The 17751-nt window shown below is 41.1% G+C and overlaps 2 protein-coding genes across 2 annotated transcripts; one reads left to right on the forward strand and one right to left on the reverse strand.

The window, feature by feature from the left end:
* Positions 1-1626: 1626 nt before the first annotated feature.
* Positions 1627-6821, forward strand: LOC123484950 (UPF0728 protein C10orf53 homolog). Its single transcript, XM_045215764.1, has 3 exons — positions 1627-2048; positions 2223-2342; positions 6676-6821. Exons 1-3 carry the CDS (start codon positions 1955-1957, stop codon positions 6738-6740), a joined length of 279 nt encoding a protein of 92 aa, XP_045071699.1. The 5' UTR covers positions 1627-1954; the 3' UTR covers positions 6741-6821.
* Positions 6822-8884: 2063 nt separating this feature from the next.
* On the reverse strand, positions 8885-15922 carry LOC121568084 (glycogenin-1). The gene is given in 11 exon segments (XM_045215763.1): positions 8885-9160; positions 10078-10224; positions 10735-10806; positions 10809-10854; positions 10905-10957; positions 12985-13198; positions 13355-13481; positions 13855-14017; positions 14656-14830; positions 15133-15271; positions 15528-15922. Coding segments are annotated over 11 exon segments (1269 nt in total). The 5' UTR covers positions 15535-15922; the 3' UTR covers positions 8885-9034.
* Positions 15923-17751: the final 1829 nt, after the last annotated feature.

Below are 17751 nucleotides of genomic sequence, written 5' to 3' on the forward strand. Positions count from 1 at the left end.
AGAGAGAGAGAGAGAGAGAGAGAGAGAGAGAGAGAGAGAGAGAGAGAGAGAGAGAGAGAGAGAGAGAGAGAGAGAGAGAGAGAGAGAGAGAGAGAGAGAGAGAGAGAGAGAGAGAGAGAGAGAGAGAGAGAGAGAGAGAGAGAGAGAGAGAGAGAGAGAGAGAGAGAGAGAGAGAGAGAGAGAGAGAGAGAGAGAGAGAGAGAGAGAGAGAGAGAGAGAGACTAGACAGATCATTGGTATTCCAGAGGCAGCTTTTACCCAGATGATGTTGATGCTACAGAATCAAGTGGATGGTGATTGGGGAAGGTCTAGGACTTTCCATTATCTGATTAAACACTAAAGATGTGGAGCACATTGTGGAAAGATTTTGGAGATTAACAGGGTTGAGTGAGGAAATTACGTTTCACTTTTAATAGGTTTATTTACCTGCACTTCCCTATACTTATCAAGAAAATATTTATTAGATACAAGTGATTTTAGAAAATGAATAGGGAAGACTTGTGTTAGAGGTTCCTAAATCTGATTGACAAAATCAGAAACATATTTACAAAACATGGTCGTTTTGCTGTGTTGTGATTGTACAATCATAAATGTGACTTCATTTTAAAGAGATTCCGTGATAGTCTGTGTTCAGAACAACTCTAATCACAGGAGACAATCACCCTCAGTCTCCTGTGTTCTAGAGTCATGGGAGCAGAATAGAGGCCCTTTGGAACAGGCTGTGAATGCTAAATTCCACAATGATGAAAGCTGGAGTGTACCAAAACCCTCTTCCTCCCTGTGGTCTCTTAGATGTTGACAAATGCTGTTAGATGTAATGTGTGTGTGTGTGTGTGATGATCATGCACATGGAGGTTGTGTGTGATTCATGCAGGCCTATGTGTGTGTGAGATGTATGCCTCGGTCTGTTCAGACACTGCGTGACTTTGCTAATTCATAAAATCAAGCCAAAAGACTCCAATTACATGGTATTCAATCAATTCAATCTCAGGACGAGCAGCATCCCTCAAAAGTTTTCTCAGTTGCCTGCCTCGCCCACAGACTAACCCAAAGTCAACTCAAAAGACTGCCTGGGCGGTGATGTCATTTGCTCCTATGGCTAGAGCAGGAGGTGTTTGGGAGTGTGGTGTGTTCCATGTTGAGGTGTGACCAGAGCACATTTATAACTTAACAGTGTCTGAGCTTGCAGGATAACATATGGCCCATAGATTACTGTAGTAACACAGGGAAAAGTAGCACCTGTAAATGCACAAACCTCTTGAGTGTAAAATGTAATCCTTTTACCATACATAGGAAACAATGACTGGGGAATAACTGCTATGGCTTTGTTGAGTGCGGGCTAGTTTCAACAGTGCAAACTGAATAGCCACCACAACAGTACAATGGCTGGCAGCCAGATGTTGCCAATGACTTAACGTAATTTATCCAAATTGAAATGTTTAACCAAAGACTCAGTAAAGGATCTTTCAAAAGAGGACAGCAACATCCATATGCTGATTTATTTGTTGATTATGACGTACAGCCACTATGCTGTCATAAATGCGTTAAACTCTGTGGTCGGCGCGTAAAGTAAGCTATGATTTTTATAATAACTCATGCTGTATCTTGCAGGTAGCAGGTGTTTTGCCGCGTTCATGTGTTAGTCGTATCCATGTGATAGTCGTATCTAGGAAACTCATACATTTCCGACTTACTATCTGGTAGAACGCGGCACGTGTATAATTACAACCACTTATCAAGTCTGAAATTTCCGAGTTTCCTAGTTCTGATAGCACGTGAATGCGGCAAACGTTGAGCTTCACAGTGACGTCACACCAAACTAGCAAATTACTTCCTTGGAGATGACGGGCGCGCTCCGTCGTTAGGGACACTGCTGTGCGTAATACAGGTCAGCAATTAATCCAGGACATTGAAGAAGTTTAGTTGGTAATAGGTGTTATCAGCAATAGTAACAATGCCTCAAAATGCAATAGTTATCGTGCGCTACGGCCCATATGAATCGTGTGGAATCGTGGACCACAGAACGTTTCGTCTGATTGGCCTCCAAGGTAGATAGAATCCTTGGCTACATGCAAATAATAAACGTGCATATTGCAGTGTCATAAAGTGGCTTGCGTGCATTTATAAAGTGCCTTTTAGTTTTATATAAGTGGGCAATTAGTAGCCTACGTTTAGTTTTCCCGATAATAATAGCAGTTATCCATGTCTTCTAACTTTCCTAGCTGCATTGAAAGAGGATGGACATCAAAGTGTCTTGGAAAAAATGTCTGATTGGAACAAGGTGGAACTTGAGGTCAGTGGAGAATGTGTCTACACATGCAGCATAAAACAGCTGGAGTTTGGTAAATTCAATGTAGATACTGTAGCTTACTCTACCAAATTGTACAGAATCTTACCTGTGGTCAATTATGACTAATTTATCGTTTTAACAGAATGAGGTAAGCATACTGTAACTGAATGCACATTGATTTAACCGTTGTCCACTCTGATTGTGACATCATCTGTGAAAAACATCATTCAATAGCAGGGGTTTTCAACCCGGAGTCTGCCCTCCCCCTAGGGGTCCGCGAAAATATATCAAAACAACAACAAAAAAGTGGATTTTTATTTTTTTTTATGAATATCGCTAGTAACAACAGAATATACGGGTGACATCAGCTACAGTTGGGCCACTTTTTGGTAAATCGTTTGGGACAATAATACAATACCATATATGCCTTTTCCATGTGTTTTTATGATTAATAATGACTGTTTTTGATAATTTTGTGTTGAAATTATTTAATAAAATATAATTATTTAGGCCCTACAGTTCTTGAAACATCAGCTCTGCCAACATTTGTTGCATGAGCAGTTTCAGGTAAAATGGGCCACAGCTTCAGGTAAAATGGGCCAGTCAAACTCCAAAGGGAAATAGTCATTTATCATCAATTTTAATTTTTAAAACACAGTTGCTTATACAGCCACATAACATTTAAACTGCATTAAACAAAAATTCATATGTGCCATTCAAAAAACATTTTGGGTGCAAACCCACATATTCAAATGTGCAATTAAAAAATCCATTTTGGAACAGCATAGATCAGTGAACTGTCAGTGGTGTGTGTGTGTGTGTGTGTGTGTGTGTGTGTGTGTGTGTGTGTGTGTGTGTGTGTGTGTGTGTGTGTGTGTGTGTGAACAACACATTTAGAACAAAATGTGCATTCACAAAAATACAAAAATTCACATTCCAAATTATTAACTGATATGTTTGTGTGAAAACTTTTCAAACACAGTCTTTGCAAATGAAGGGTAGCACATGATGTGCACATTCTTGCTTTTCAGTAGCTTAATAAATTCCAGATTATAGACGTGGCTACTGTGGCCGTCAAGGAGGAGAAGATGGGGCCTGGGGTCATCCCTGGGGGAGGGACTGAATGAACATTTGACCCCATTCCAGAAAGAGGTCAGAGGTAATCCAGCCATTGTCTGAACACCTTACGCTGGTGTTCTCCGGGCATCCCTGTAGCCACTCAGAACGAACACGCTTCCCCTTAAAAATAATTATTGTTCGACTGTATGTACCTTCTGCATTGAACGCTGCCAGACAAGTTGTTGTCTCCCCCTTCTCTCCGGCACACACCTCCACACATGGCTGGCCAACCTGTCCAACAACCTTTGTCGAACTGAACTGGTCCTGAAGCCCAGACTCGTCACAGTTCCATATATGTGACGGTGTGCCCTCAATACCCAGCTCGACCAAAAGGTTCTCATACTGGTTAAACCACTGGCTAACCACCTCTTTGTTAAGTCCAGCAGCCCGTGCTGCAGACAGGACCTCTGGCTTGCGCATCCCAAGCTCTGGGTTTCGCTTAGAAAGTTCTGGAAACCAGTAATATCCGGCCCTTCCTGCTGTCAGGGAGAAACCAGATATGTCGTTGTTGGCTGCAAAATCAAAGGCCACTTGCTGGACATCACGCTTTGTGAAGGGAAACCCCCTCTGCGCCAATGTCTTGAGGGTGGCAGCAAGCTCCCTTTCCGCCTCCTCTGGAAGGTAGGGCTTCCGCCCTGACACATGTTCACTGCCAGTCACCTTTCCGCTGATGCGTCTTTGCAGTGTGGATCGCGGCACACCCCATGCTCGTGATAAGAAGTGCACACTCACTGTAATTCCTTTCTTCACTCCCTCCCTGTATTCATCTAAGGCACCCTTCATCCTCTCCTCTTTCCACAGATTGTAGTTGTTTGGCCTTCCTTTCCCTCCCTGTTTTATCTTTGTATCCTTTCCTCTCTGGTCCTTGCTCCTCCTCTCTTTTCTCTCGTTCTGTCTCCTCTCATTTCCTCTGCATTCCTTTCTCCTCACCTGTTCTCTCACTTCCTGTCTCCTCTGCTTGTCTCCTCTCTCATCCTTCCTTCTCCTCTCACTTCCTCTCTCTTTCCTTCTCCCTCTCTCCTCTCCTCTCGCTTCCTTCTCGTTTGCCATACTCACTGTAAATAAAATACTACCATTATTACTGTTGGGGGGGGTCATGGTGTGTGTGTGTGTGTGTGTGTGTGTGTGTGTGTGTGTGTGTGTATGCACGTACATACACATACAAACACAAACACACACCCTTACACACAAACTCACTCACACACACTCAAACACATGTGTATGTGTGTTTGTGAGTGACACAAATGATGGCCCATTTTAGCTGAAACCATGTGGCCCATTTTACCTCAAGGGGTTAAGGTAAATTGGGCCCCCAAAAAAGCATCACTTTTTCAAAAAATATGTTCATATACCAAACTAACAACATTATTTCTGATTGATGCCATCAAGACAGATATTATGCATAGTTTTTTATGGGCATGTTGTTGTTTTTTACAGATTTATCATCCTTATAATAGTTTAGTTAGATTTGGTATGCCAGGCTACTCACCATGCAGCTTTCTGGTGCAGTCTTGATTTGAATTATTGCACTGCCCACCATAGCAACCATGAACCAATCAAATCACCTGTTACTTGTCAAGTACAGTTATGACAACAGTTTGAAATCCTTTGCAGTCATTGGCTCTAAATTCCAGAGGGGCTGGGACCCCCAAACCTTAAATGGCCCATTTTACCTGATGGCCCATTTTACCTGATATCACCCTACACATTTTGAATGACATACCTACAGTTGGAAATAGGAGAATATCTTATTTCTGATGATATCAACTTTATTTATCAAGATATTCTGATGATATCAACTTTATTTATCAACTGCCAATTACAGTTAGGGGAGAACTGGGACTAAAGTAAAACGTTTTGTTTTTGTTTCTAATTACTCAGAGATCGATAGAGCTAGAGACACCATATTGTATGACAAACAACTTTTGTGTCCTCAACCATTAGACACTATAATTTAATTTATATTGTAAATGAGTTGAAATTCAATAGACCGAGAACAGAACTACCGCAATGTTACTTTTGTACCTGCATGCGGGGCGGGAGTAACACGGCCTTGGGACAGAAGTAACAGCTGGCGAGAAGTGCACAATATTTGTTTCATTTCCATGTTTCTGGTTTGTAATGCTCGTTAATTTCAACAAATGTACCATAATTTCATGTTTGTGCCGATTTGAATAATTAATGCTATAGGTTCAACATTTGTGAAAAGTAACCATGCGTCAACATTGAAATGTTGCGAAAACACAGTATTTTGCCTTACAATTTTAATCGGAATAAAATGGATCACGTAATAGCTATTTTAAGCATAATTTTCTAGTCTAGTTGTGCTTAGCCCTACCAATCAGCTACGCTTCGGCTGTCCTTGTCATGCGCGCGCCTTGTGTCTTGATAGAAACATGACTTTATTCTTTTCACAAAAGGCAAACTCATCATGCTTATCACATTTCCATGGCTTGATACAAGGTTATTGACCCCCAGAATCATAAAGATATATATTTTTAACCACTAACCTGTCAATAAAAGCTTATGTGAGAAGCTGATCCATCAAGCGAATTGATTAAGGCATAATTCTAATGATGTCATATATAATTTTCAAATATTCAGTCACTTGTTGATATTTTGCTAACATTATAAAAGCTATATGAACTAGAGGAGACAATGACCTGTGCTTAAAAGTTAATTTTATTTTATTCCAGGTCATCAGTTTACATTGTGTTACTTTCGTCCCAACGGTCTCTCCTGTAACTTCTCCCAGGCTAACACCCAAGACTAGCTAGCATGATACTAGAAACCTATGCTGTCATTTAGTCACTAGATGGGTTAAGAAAATGACATGCACTACATGACCAAAAGTATGTGGACACCTGTTCGTCGAACATCTCATTCCAAAATCATGGGCATTAATATGGAGTTGGTTCCTCCTTTGCTGCTATAACAGCCTCCACTTTTCTTGGAAGGCTTTCCACTAGATGTTGGAACATTGCTGCGAACACTTGCTTCCATTCAGCCACAAGAGTATTAGTGAGGTTGGGCACTGATGTTGGCCATTTCATCCCAAAGGTGTTCAATGGGGTTGAGGTCAGGGCTGGGAGGGGGTCTCTGGGCAAGAAAAGGTTGAAAACCCCTCTTTTAGAACCTTCTATATGAAGCCATCTTCATAGAGGGCTCTGATTAATCAGATTGTCAAAGTCACTGATTATGAAGTCACAGTAGCATTGAGTACATTGTGTTTATAGCGTAACAGTCCTTTGTTCTACCTTCCACAGGAGGAGATGGGAAACTGGACCCCCTATGCAAGGAGGCCGTCACTGCTGTGCAGAATGCATACTGAGATACACCCACACTCTACCAGGAGATTGGTCAAGGGGATGAATCTATGCTAATCTAATAGTAAACCTGAAGAGTAACACAGCAACAGACACTTCTTTCTTTTTTTATGACAAGCATTACAGTACCATACAATAGTATTCTCCAGCATTAAGTCAAGTGTTGTTGTATTTATTGCTACATAATCTCGGGAACCCAGAATCAAATCTGGTGTGTATGCTGGTCATCTCAACAGTCTGTCACAAGAGACTGCAACATGCTAATTGCAACATGTAGTCATTATAGTTTCTTATGGTTTTTATTTGATGGTGATTGACTGTGCTATAGTTACTATATCATTGTTGATATTGCCTCAGACAATTTTGTGTCTGGTCCCTGTCTGAAAACATACATTACAAAATCCATAGAATTCCCTTAACCTTTGGCATACTACCATTCTTAGATATGCTTCCTGTGTTCTCTCTCCTCATCAGAATATGATTACTTCTGCAATCCATTCTCAATTAGCCTTATAGGAGGGATTGTGCACTATTAGAATCATACCCTATCGGTCAAACCACAGATGAAATTAGCGGACCAAATTTGCATTGCAAGCAAAACCAAATGGTCATACAACCACTGCCACACAGTCACAGTCTGGTTGCATCCCAAATGGCACCCTATTCTCTATGTAGTGCACTACTTTTGACCAGAGCCCTGGTCAAAAGTAATGCACTATTAACTGACTAGGGTGCCATTTGGGACACCACCTCTGAAGTTAGGCTCAAAGTCAGCTTCAAAGTTAACCACAAACATATGGAGGTGCTTATAGGGGTTCATGGCACTTATCACATTTCATTTCAATGCAATCAAGGCGTCCCACACACACACACAAAACACACACATTTAAATACAGTACGCCTCCTCTAGGCCTACTTGGTTGTCCTCAAATCTTTATTAATGCTTTATTACTAAAAGCAGCCAGCTTGGAGCACTTTCGTTTTGGGAGAATATCAGACAACCAAAAGAACACCTTGTCTCCTGAAAGAGCCAAGAAATGATTACCTCCGTTTCTTCCTGTGAGGCATCAGTGTATGCATCCCAAATGTCACCATATTCACTATATAGTGCACTACTTTTGACCAGAGCCAGTAGAAGTAGTGCACTATATAGGGAATAGGGTGCCATCCGGGACGCTGAGTGTCTAGCACTGAAACGTATTTAAGGGAGTAAACAAAGGAAACAAACTGAAATATACTCTAGATTTCGCTCCTCACGCCTCCACCCTCTGAGTTATTTCCTGAAGCTCCTGTTTTAATCGGTGCATGCAGTTTGCTAGAGTTTAAACCTGGGTAGGTGGATAGCACAGTTAATGTAAGCTATGGAATTCTGAGAAAACATCTGGGTGTCAAATAAAAGAGATTGTCAAAGCAAATAGCCTCAGGCAGTAGTGAAATTCTTTAGGAGGGTTATTGTGATGTCAATGCTATTGAATAACTGGTAGAGAATACAGCCAGCTGGCCCCACTTCACTGATTAAAGGTGTGGCTGATTAGTCCATTTAAGTGCAGCCTTAAGTTACGTAAGGCTGCTGCTGTTCTCCAAATGGGAAGATGAAGGACTGGAACGGACTGGACTAGAGAGATAGTGAGCGGGAAGGAGGGCTTGTTACTGTAAGTAGCCTATACGTTTTGGAATAAGTTATTATTCTATTCAGTTTGAGGTTGTATTTAGTCTTTCAGAATAGAGTTAACAGTTCTGTACTGACCTTATATCTCCTTAGCCTCTGTAGGCCTACACAGCCTTTCCCAGACCCTCACAGTGAGGGCTACCATTCTCTCCTAGGACAATAGGGGTGTACAAGCCTATAGATGAATATTGATCCAACAACATCTATGGATAGGATCCCTGAGGCCAATATTATTTATTCTTTCCCTAGTTTCCCTACTCTCTGGAGTCTATGCAAGACTATCATGACCCCTATAGGGCTGTTGGAGTTGATTGTGACTTTAACTTTGACCAGGAAAAGTGCTTTATTTAAAAAGCCACAGTACCCTCTAGTGGCAACATAAAGACAATGTAAAATCTTCCAGATATTTCCAGAATAACATCAAAATAAGGAATGCATTTAAACTTGAATTCTAAGACCACATTTTTTATGAAATTGGAATCAAGTTTATATATTTATTTTTGTTTTACAGCAAAAGGACACAGAAAACCCTATTAGAGTGGTGGCCTACACTACAGACATAACACACATAAACATGAACATGAGTATACAGTACTATTGCTACAGTATCTTGCCACACAAAACAAGCTACTAATCTAAAAATCGGTCCAGTTTTTTCTGGATGTAGTCGAAAGCGTCTTTGCCCAGGTAGTCAGCCTGGCCATCCTCCCATAGCCTACGCTGCTCCAGATCATCCTCCTCTGTCTCTGCAGCAGTCTACAAGGAAATAACCAAGATAATATTTCAGGAAATAACCGAGATGTAACAAAAAAATACATTTGAAATAACCAAGATGATAAAAGAGATTCAAAATAACCAAGATTATATAATAGATAAGTAACCAAGATGATTAATGATATTAGAAATAACCAAGATGATAACAAAAATAGATTAGGTATCTATTCCATTCACCATCAGTCAGAAGAGTAATGACAAATGTAAGATGGAGACATGAGGGACATACAAATAAATGACTAAGGAATAGTTACTGGGAGGCCTTGAAGCAATACGATGTGTGATATTTTGTTGTGAGGTCAAATGTGTTAATACTGTTGTGCACCAGCAGAGGATGTTACTACAGTAGGAATGTGTATTTTGCCAACAACAATGTTGATCATTTAAACATGGGACGATAGATCGATAATTTCTTAAATCAGTTCCTAATAGTAGGCTTTAAATATACACTGAGTGTACAAAACATTCGGAACAACTACCTAACATTGAGTTGCAAGAACAGCCTCAATTCATCGGGGCATTCCACAGGGATGCTGGTCCATGTTTACTCCAATGCTTCCCAAAGTTGGATGGATGTCCTCTGGGTGGTGGACCATTCTTGATACACACGGGAAACTGTTGAGCGTGAAAAACCCAGCAGGGTTGCAGTTCTTGACACACTCATACCGGTTCGCCAGGCACTTATTACCATACCCTGTTCAAAGGCACTGAAATCTTTTGTCTTGCCCATTCACCCTCTGAATGGCACACATACACAATCCATGTCTCAATTGTCTTTAACCTGTCTCCTCCCCTTCATCACTGATTTAAGTGGATATAACAAGTGACATCAATAAGGGATCATAGCTTTCCTAATGTTTTGTACACTCAGTGTATGTTAGTGTAGACAGGTGACGTACAGGTTCAGTGGCAGGATCCTCCATGGTGTTGGAGGCTGTTTCAGTGACCTCTGACCCCTCCTCACTGGGTCCAGGTGGGTCCTGATTGGCTTTTCTATCTCCAGCTCCTCCCTCCTCCCCCGTGGATACATCCTGATGTTGGGTACGCTGTAGGACAGGGACCAACCACACATGGAGTGAGTTATAGGTCGTTCCACAACAACATGCGCTAGAGACACCAAGACAACTAAAATTGTAAGCATTTGACAAGCATCCACTTTAAGATTTGTTATAGTTAAATGATACATATTTACTATTAGAGTGGGTAATTAGTACCCACTGATTTGTATTCACCAGGTTGCAAGTATTGACAGCAATGGCCTCAATCATATAGGTCACTGAGTCAGATTTCAATAGGTTTTGAGAAAGCATTTCAGTCACTTTCTCACACTGTTCCTTCCTATGATGCATTGACATTGGCAGGGTGTGCACAGCCTCTAGAATCACAACCTTAAGTGTGCCACTGCGATAACCTTAACTTCGCAAAATCCCTCAAGCTGATAGTAATTCGGAGCTAGGTTAAAGATCTATCAGACACCTAAGTCATAATTAATTAATAATCATAATGAATAGATAATGCAGAGGCAAAAGCTCTATCACCTTTTGTTAAAGACTAACCATTTCTCCTGGCTGTGTGGGTGAATCGGGCCTCTTCTTCCTCTCCTCTGTGAGCAGAGTGACTTCTCGGATAATGATTCTGTGAGGTCCTCTATCAACGACACTGTAGCTTCTCTCCCCCTTTGGCTTCTCTTCTTCTCTCCCCCTTTGGCTTCTCTTCTTCTCTCCCCTTTGGCTTCTCTTCTTCTCTCCCCTTTGGCTTCTCTTCTTCTCTCCCCTGGCTCTGTGAAAAAAAGTGTGATGGTGTGTACTGTTGAGAACCACCTAAGGTACGTTGGTAGAGGTGTGTAGAGAGGAGAAGAGTACAGACAAGAGTACTGGACTCTGATCTCTCTCTGTGGTACATTTGCGTAAGAACAACAGACATAGGAGAAAACACACATGTTCTCTATAGGATGTACATTGTAGTCCCACTATGCAGTCTGTCAAATGCAAATATTTACAGTGGCTTGCGAAAGTATTCACCCCCCTTGGCATTTTTCCTATTTTGTTGCCTTACAACCTGGAATTAAAATGGAGTTTTTGGGGGTTTGTATCATTTGATTTACACAACATGCCTACCACTTTGAAGATGCAAAATATTTTGGGGGGTGAAACAAACAAGAAATAAGACCAAAAAACAGAACTTGAGCGTGCATAACTATTCACCCACCCCAAAGTCAATACTTTGTAGAGCCACCTTTTGCAGCAATTACAGCTGCAAGTCTCTTGGGGTATGTCTCTATAAGCTTGGCACATCTAGCCACTGGGATTTTTGCCCATTCTTCAAGGCAAAACTGCTCCAGCTCCTTCAAGTTGGATGGGTTCCGCTGGTGCACAGCAATCTTTAAGTCATACCACAGATTCTCAATTGGATTGAGGTCTGGGCTTTGACTAGGCCATTCCAAGACATTTAAATGTTTCCCCTTAAACCACTTGAGTGTTGCTTTAGCAGTATGTTTAGGGTCATTGTCCTGCTGGAAGGTGAACTTCAATCCCAGTCTCAAATCTCTGGAAGACTGAAACAGGTTTCCCTCAAGAATTTCCCTGTATTTAGCGCCATCCATCATTCCTTCAATTCTGACCAGTTTCCCAGTCTCTGCCAATTAAAAACATCCCCACAGCATGATGCTGCCACCACCATGCTTCACTGTGGGGATGGTGTTCTTGGGGTGATGAGAGGTGTTGGGTTTGCGACAGACATAGCGTTTTCCTTGATGGCCAAAAAGCTCAATTTTCGTCTCATCTGACCAGAGTACCTTCTTCCATATGTTTAGAGAGTCTCCCACATGCCTTTTGGTGAACACCAAACGTGTTTGCTTATTTCTTTCTTTAAGCAATGTCTTTTTTCTTTTCCATAAAGCCCAGCTCGGTGGAGTGTACGGCTTAAAGTGGTCCTATGGACAGATACTCCAATCTCTGCTGTGGAGCTTTGCAGCTCCTTCAGGGTTCTCTTTGGTGTCTTTGTTGCCTCTCTGATTAATGCCCTCCTTGCTTGGTCCGTGAGTTTTGGTGGGCGGCCCTCTCTTGGCAGGTTTGTTGTGGTGCCATATTATTTCAATTTTTTTATAATGGATTTAATGGTGCTCCGTGGGATGTTCAAAGTTTCTTATATTTTTTTATAACCCAACCCTGATCTGTACTTCTCCACAACTTTGTCCCTGACCTGTTTGGAGAGCTCCTTGGTCTTCATGGTGCCACTTGTTTGGTGGTGCCCCTTGCTTAGTGGTGTTGCAGACTCTGGGGCCTTTCAGAACAGGTGTATATATACTGAGATCATGTGACAGATCATGTGACACTTAGATTGCACACATGTGGACTTTATTTAACTAATTATGTGACTTCTGAAGGTAATTGGTTGCACCAGATCTTATTTAAGGGCTTCATAGCAAAGGGGTTGAATACATATGCACGCACCACTTTTCTGTTATTTACTTTTTATGTTATTTCTTTCATTTCACTTCACCAATTTTGACTATTTTGTGTATGTCCATTACATGAAATCCAAATAAAAAATCCATTTAAATTACAGGTTGTAATGCAACAAAATAGGGGGATGAATACTTTTGCAAGGGACTGTACCTAAATGTTCAAATGTTGTATAAGCTCTGCTGTGACGCACTATGTTAGTTCACAGTATACAGTACATGACACTGCAATGCTAAGACATTTACACTTTGTTTTGTATGTGGTTATGTTATAGAGTGCATATACAGTATAGTGCATATACAGTATGAGGAAAATACATGAGTCAATTCTACTGCGTCTTACATGTTGCTTTGGCCCAGCATGTTGGATTGGCACAGCAGGTTCTTGATGGGACATTGTCTTTGTAAGGAGAAGTAAGTAGGAGTACTCCGTCCACCACTGGTAAACAAACTCTTCCAGGGGGCTGTTGGTGTGCTGATTGGTCTGTGAGTTAGAACGTTGATACCATGGCTTGACTGAACCCAGGAAGTGGACAATCTTAGCATTGTGACCATATCTGTGTGGGACCAGGATAACAGTACAATATGGTCAACATCAGGCAAAAAAAACAGTAGCAGGGTTGGAGTCAGGCTTGTGGTACAAAATATGCTTTTTCAATCAGAGAAATGTCATATTTACTGAAATTATCAATTTGAAGTAAAATAATACTCACTCTTGATAAGCAGGTAGATAGGTGTAGACTGCGATGGCACTGAGGTTGTACACAAAAGGTAGGTGTTTACTGATATCTCTAACAGCCCAGTCACTGAAAAATGTGTTTAAGAGGCCCTGGTCCCCACCTGAAAACACAGAGGGTATACAGTAGAGTTACTGTCAGCACATATCATGAGGAAGAGCCATTAAAGCAGTAAAGTCATTTATGTACTGTAATATTGTTGAGATAAGTAAAATTGCTATGCAAATTGCATTTCTAATATGGCATTGCTGGTCTTCTCAACCGTGTGGTAGAGCTCTGTAATTTCCTAAATGAACATCAAGTTCATCAACATCAACATTTTCCAAATGTTTTTCAAGAAGAAACAGTTAAAGGGCTAGGGTCAGCGTTGAGGGTTAGGGATGAACTGGGATGAGGACTTGAAGCTAGGGTTAGGGTTGAGGGTTAGGGTTGAACTGGGATGTGGACTTGAAGCAAGGGTAAGGGTTCTGACTGACCGTCGAAGCTGCCGTGTTGTCGTGCATGCTCCAACAGCCTGCCGTAGGTGTCCAGAGAGGGCCTGAACACAAACACCCCTGAGTTAAAACAGTCCGGCCAGCCAGGGTCAGGGGCCGCAGACAGCTCCTCACGCTCAAACAGCTCATCCACATTACACAGCACCTACAGGCCAGGGAGGGTCATGAGTCAACAGGAAACAGAGCAGGTTAGTACATCAAAAATATCAAAACTCAAAGTCAAGGTCAAGTTTATGATGCCATTTGTACAGAGGACATATGTTGGACATTTTCTGCAACATGAACACAGATTTGATCAACGTCAAGTTCCAGATCAAGTGTCAAGATGCCATTTGTAGGTACAGCACATACTTTTGATTGTATGGTATTGTTGGTTTATGTTTGGATGTGCTCATTATGTTTCATTTTCAGTTGAACTTCCTACATGGCCCTGTGACCATTTGGGGCTCTATTTGCTTGGCCTTGACACTCAAACCAAACACGCCTATCTCTGCAGCACATGAAAGCCCTCTGTACTTCTCTTTACAGAGCAAAAATATGACGGTTTGTCCCATGGCGATTGTAACATTCATGTTAGGTACTGATTTACCTTTCAATAACTATGTTTGGGTCCATGTTAGTTATAGATCAATATTGCACAACTCAAATATAAAAATTGATTTGCTGGTAAAGATCAAGCTTTGACATAGTAAGATTGATTCCTTGGTTTTAAAACAAATTGATTATTGAGTGGGTGTTTATATTAGAGACAAGTGGTGTCTAGGGAGATTTCAGTACACTTACGAGTGTGTCTGCATCCAGGAAAACACATTTGCTGTATTGGGTGAGGGTCCAACAGTGGAGCTTGGTGAAAGTGACCCCCAGTTCTGGTCGTCCCAGCCAGGATAGATGTGCTTGGTCTCCACTGTCCAGCACGTCCACTACCAGGACCTGGTCAAACACATGGCCCAGGTCAGCACTGTGGGGAGGGAACACAGGGGATTTACTACAACTACAATCTGATTTTACATGACTTCAATACACAAGAAATACACTAGGTCCACAGCGCACCCAGGACTGCAAAAGACTCCATCCAGTTAATCTAATGCCCCCTTAACTGATGAGAAACCAAATACTGCATTTGTCTGATAGCTTTTCTGGGACCTCTGTCACAGACACAGAGTATAACTTTAATTCAAATTCTAATAGGTCATGCGTCACTCTCCATGACTCAGTGATATCATATTATATTTCTGTCTGAGATGCAGGGACTTCTCTCACCGCGCCTGGTTAGAGACATTGGTGGAGACCATCACAACAGTCTGGCGTGTGGTCCTGTGTCGTCGTAAACACTGTCCTACCACCCGAGCCCCCATGCAGTAGCTGTCTGTGGTAGCCAGGGTGACAAAGGCCTGATTCGCTGGTGGCACAGGAAGGAAGAGTGGGAGGTGTTATTCATTGAAATAGATGACTAACACCCAACAGGGGATTTGAGCAGTTTTACAGTACCATCATCATTACGTTCTTTAGGAATTAAAAGTAGTTAATTTCTCAAGTTATTACCGATAGTCAAGCACTTCCTGTTTTCCTCTTGCATTAAATTAGAGAGTGATCTCAATCAACTTGACACTGACAGGTTATATTAAAATGTTTATGATATAATGATGAGTACTTACCTGGCATGGTGTGACAGCGACTCCTCTAAATGAATAACAACTTGAGGCAGAGGTAAAAGTGATAGATGGTAATAAAAGTGTCAAGTTGATAGATCAGGTCCCGCACCACTGGCAGAGAGGACTTGGCGGAAAATGCACTAGTTTCCCCTAAAATGAAACGCCAATATGTTGATGATCCTGTAGTCCCACAGTCCAGCGAGTCCAGCAGTAGTAACTGTCCACAAACAATAGATCCAGAATGATCAATACAAAGTAATCTATTTTTTTACAGCCATTTCGATTGGCTTTATAAAACGTATAGTAGTATTAGTTGTAAATGTAATATGAGAGGTTATATCTAAAGCCAGGGGGTGTAACCTCAAGCTGGTAGCTATACAACACTCATACGTCTGCCGTTTTTAGAGCAAGAGCAAATCAGATGCAAGTAAGCAAGAGCAAATCAGAGAGTCTGTTTGAGTTCTCGGTCATGTGTCACTGGTCATTCAACTAAAATGAAAACCTGCAGGGTTTAAGCAGGACCTTCAACAACTGTACTCTACAGTCTACAGTAGTCCAACCCCTGGAACTAAGTGCATAGTACTATGTGCAGATGCATTCAATTCACTGTAGAACCGTCAGCCAATCTTCATGATATACAAATTAATGGTACTATGCACAACAACACTGATGTTGAAACTTGATGGAAAACATGCATGAAATAAAAATACCAATCAATTGTAAAAAGTTAACTTTATTGATAACAATAAGGTACATTATCGACAGCCCTCCATCGTCTTTCAGAGAAGGAATCAAACTCCTTCAAAGCACACAAAACAACTAACTACGATCAATTAAGCCAACAAATGATTTCCTGTATTGGTAAAGAATAAGCAGTCCTACTTTTTCAGTTACGGTTCCTTAAATGTTTTAATTACATGTACTGAAAGTTAAAGGAGAACAAAAATGCCGTACATCACACAGCAAAAAAGCAGAAGCGCTTTTATACACATTCTTCATTAGTATTTACAGCACAAGTGACATGGTAGAATATGCTGGTTTACTATACTGAACAAAAATATAAATACAACGTGCAACAATTTCAAAGATTTGACTGAGTTACAGTTACATATAAGGAAATCAGTCAATTGAAATAAATAAATTAGGCCCCTAATCTATGAATTTCACATGACTGTGAATACAGATATGCATCTGTTGGTCACAGATACCTTACAAAAAATGGGCCTCACAATGGGCCTCAGGATCTCGGTCACAGTATTTCTGTGCATTCAAATTGCCATCGATAAAATACAATTGTGTTCGTTGTCCGTAGCTTATGCCTGCCTGCCCATACCATAACCCCACGGCCACCATGGGGCACTCTGTTCACAAAGTTGACATCAGAAAACCGCTCACCCACACGACACCATACACGTGGTCTGCGGTTGTGAGGCCGGTTGGCCTTACTGCCAAATTCTCTTAAACGACGTTGGAGGCGACTTATTGTAGAGAAATTAACATTCAATTCTCTGGCAACAGCTATGTTGGACATTCCTGCAGTCAGCATGCCAATTGCACGCTCCTTCAAAGCTTTCGACATCTGTGGCATTGTGTTGTGTGACAAAACTGCCTTTTATTGTCCCCAGCACAAGGTGCACCTGTGTAATGATCATGGTGTTTAATCAGCTTCTTGATATGCCACACCTGTCAGGTGGATGGATTATCTTGGAAAATGAGAAATGCTCACTAACAGGGATGTGCACAAAATTTGAGAGAAATAAGATTTTTGTGCGTTTGGAAATTTCTGGGATATTTTATTTCAGCTCATGAAACATGGGACCAACACTTTACATGTTGCGTTTATATTTTTGTTCAGTGTAGTTTGGTATCAACCCCAGGTATCAATTTCTATTCATATCTGTATTACATCAGAAATCAAGCAATCATACATACAAATCTTAAACAAGTATAACTTAAAACATACAATAACCACTTCTCGGTATAAATGTTTTTTTGCAAATAAACATGCACAATGCATTTTTTTAAACATTTCTGGCTATTTACCATGTGCATTTACGGTATCTTTCCTCACATACACACTAACGAGTGGCTTGCACCCCAAACAATTAACTTACTAGATGACAAAACATGTGATGCAGCTAAAAGTTCAGCTTGAATCCAATCCTCATCTCAAATAGTACCCTACACATTCTTTTTATATCCACCAAAATGATCCCTTTTCTAAGAC

Source organism: Coregonus clupeaformis, unplaced genomic scaffold (genome assembly GCF_020615455.1).
Source record: "Coregonus clupeaformis isolate EN_2021a unplaced genomic scaffold, ASM2061545v1 scaf0505, whole genome shotgun sequence".
NCBI classification, from domain to species: domain Eukaryota; kingdom Metazoa; phylum Chordata; class Actinopteri; order Salmoniformes; family Salmonidae; genus Coregonus; species Coregonus clupeaformis.

What these genes read in the sequence shown, in the direction of transcription:
- LOC123484950 (XM_045215764.1), top strand. Translation starts at nt 1,955, where the DNA reads ATGCCTCAAAATGCAATAGTTATCGTGCGCTACGGCCCATATGAATCG. An exon ending in TCGTCTGATTGGCCTCCAAG is followed by an intron (nt 2,049 to 2,222) that starts GTAGATAGAATC and finishes TAACTTTCCTAG; the next exon opens with CTGCATTGAAAGAGGATGGA. An exon ending in CATAAAACAGCTGGAGTTTG is followed by an intron (nt 2,343 to 6,675) that starts GTAAATTCAATG and finishes TACCTTCCACAG; the next exon opens with GAGGAGATGGGAAACTGGAC.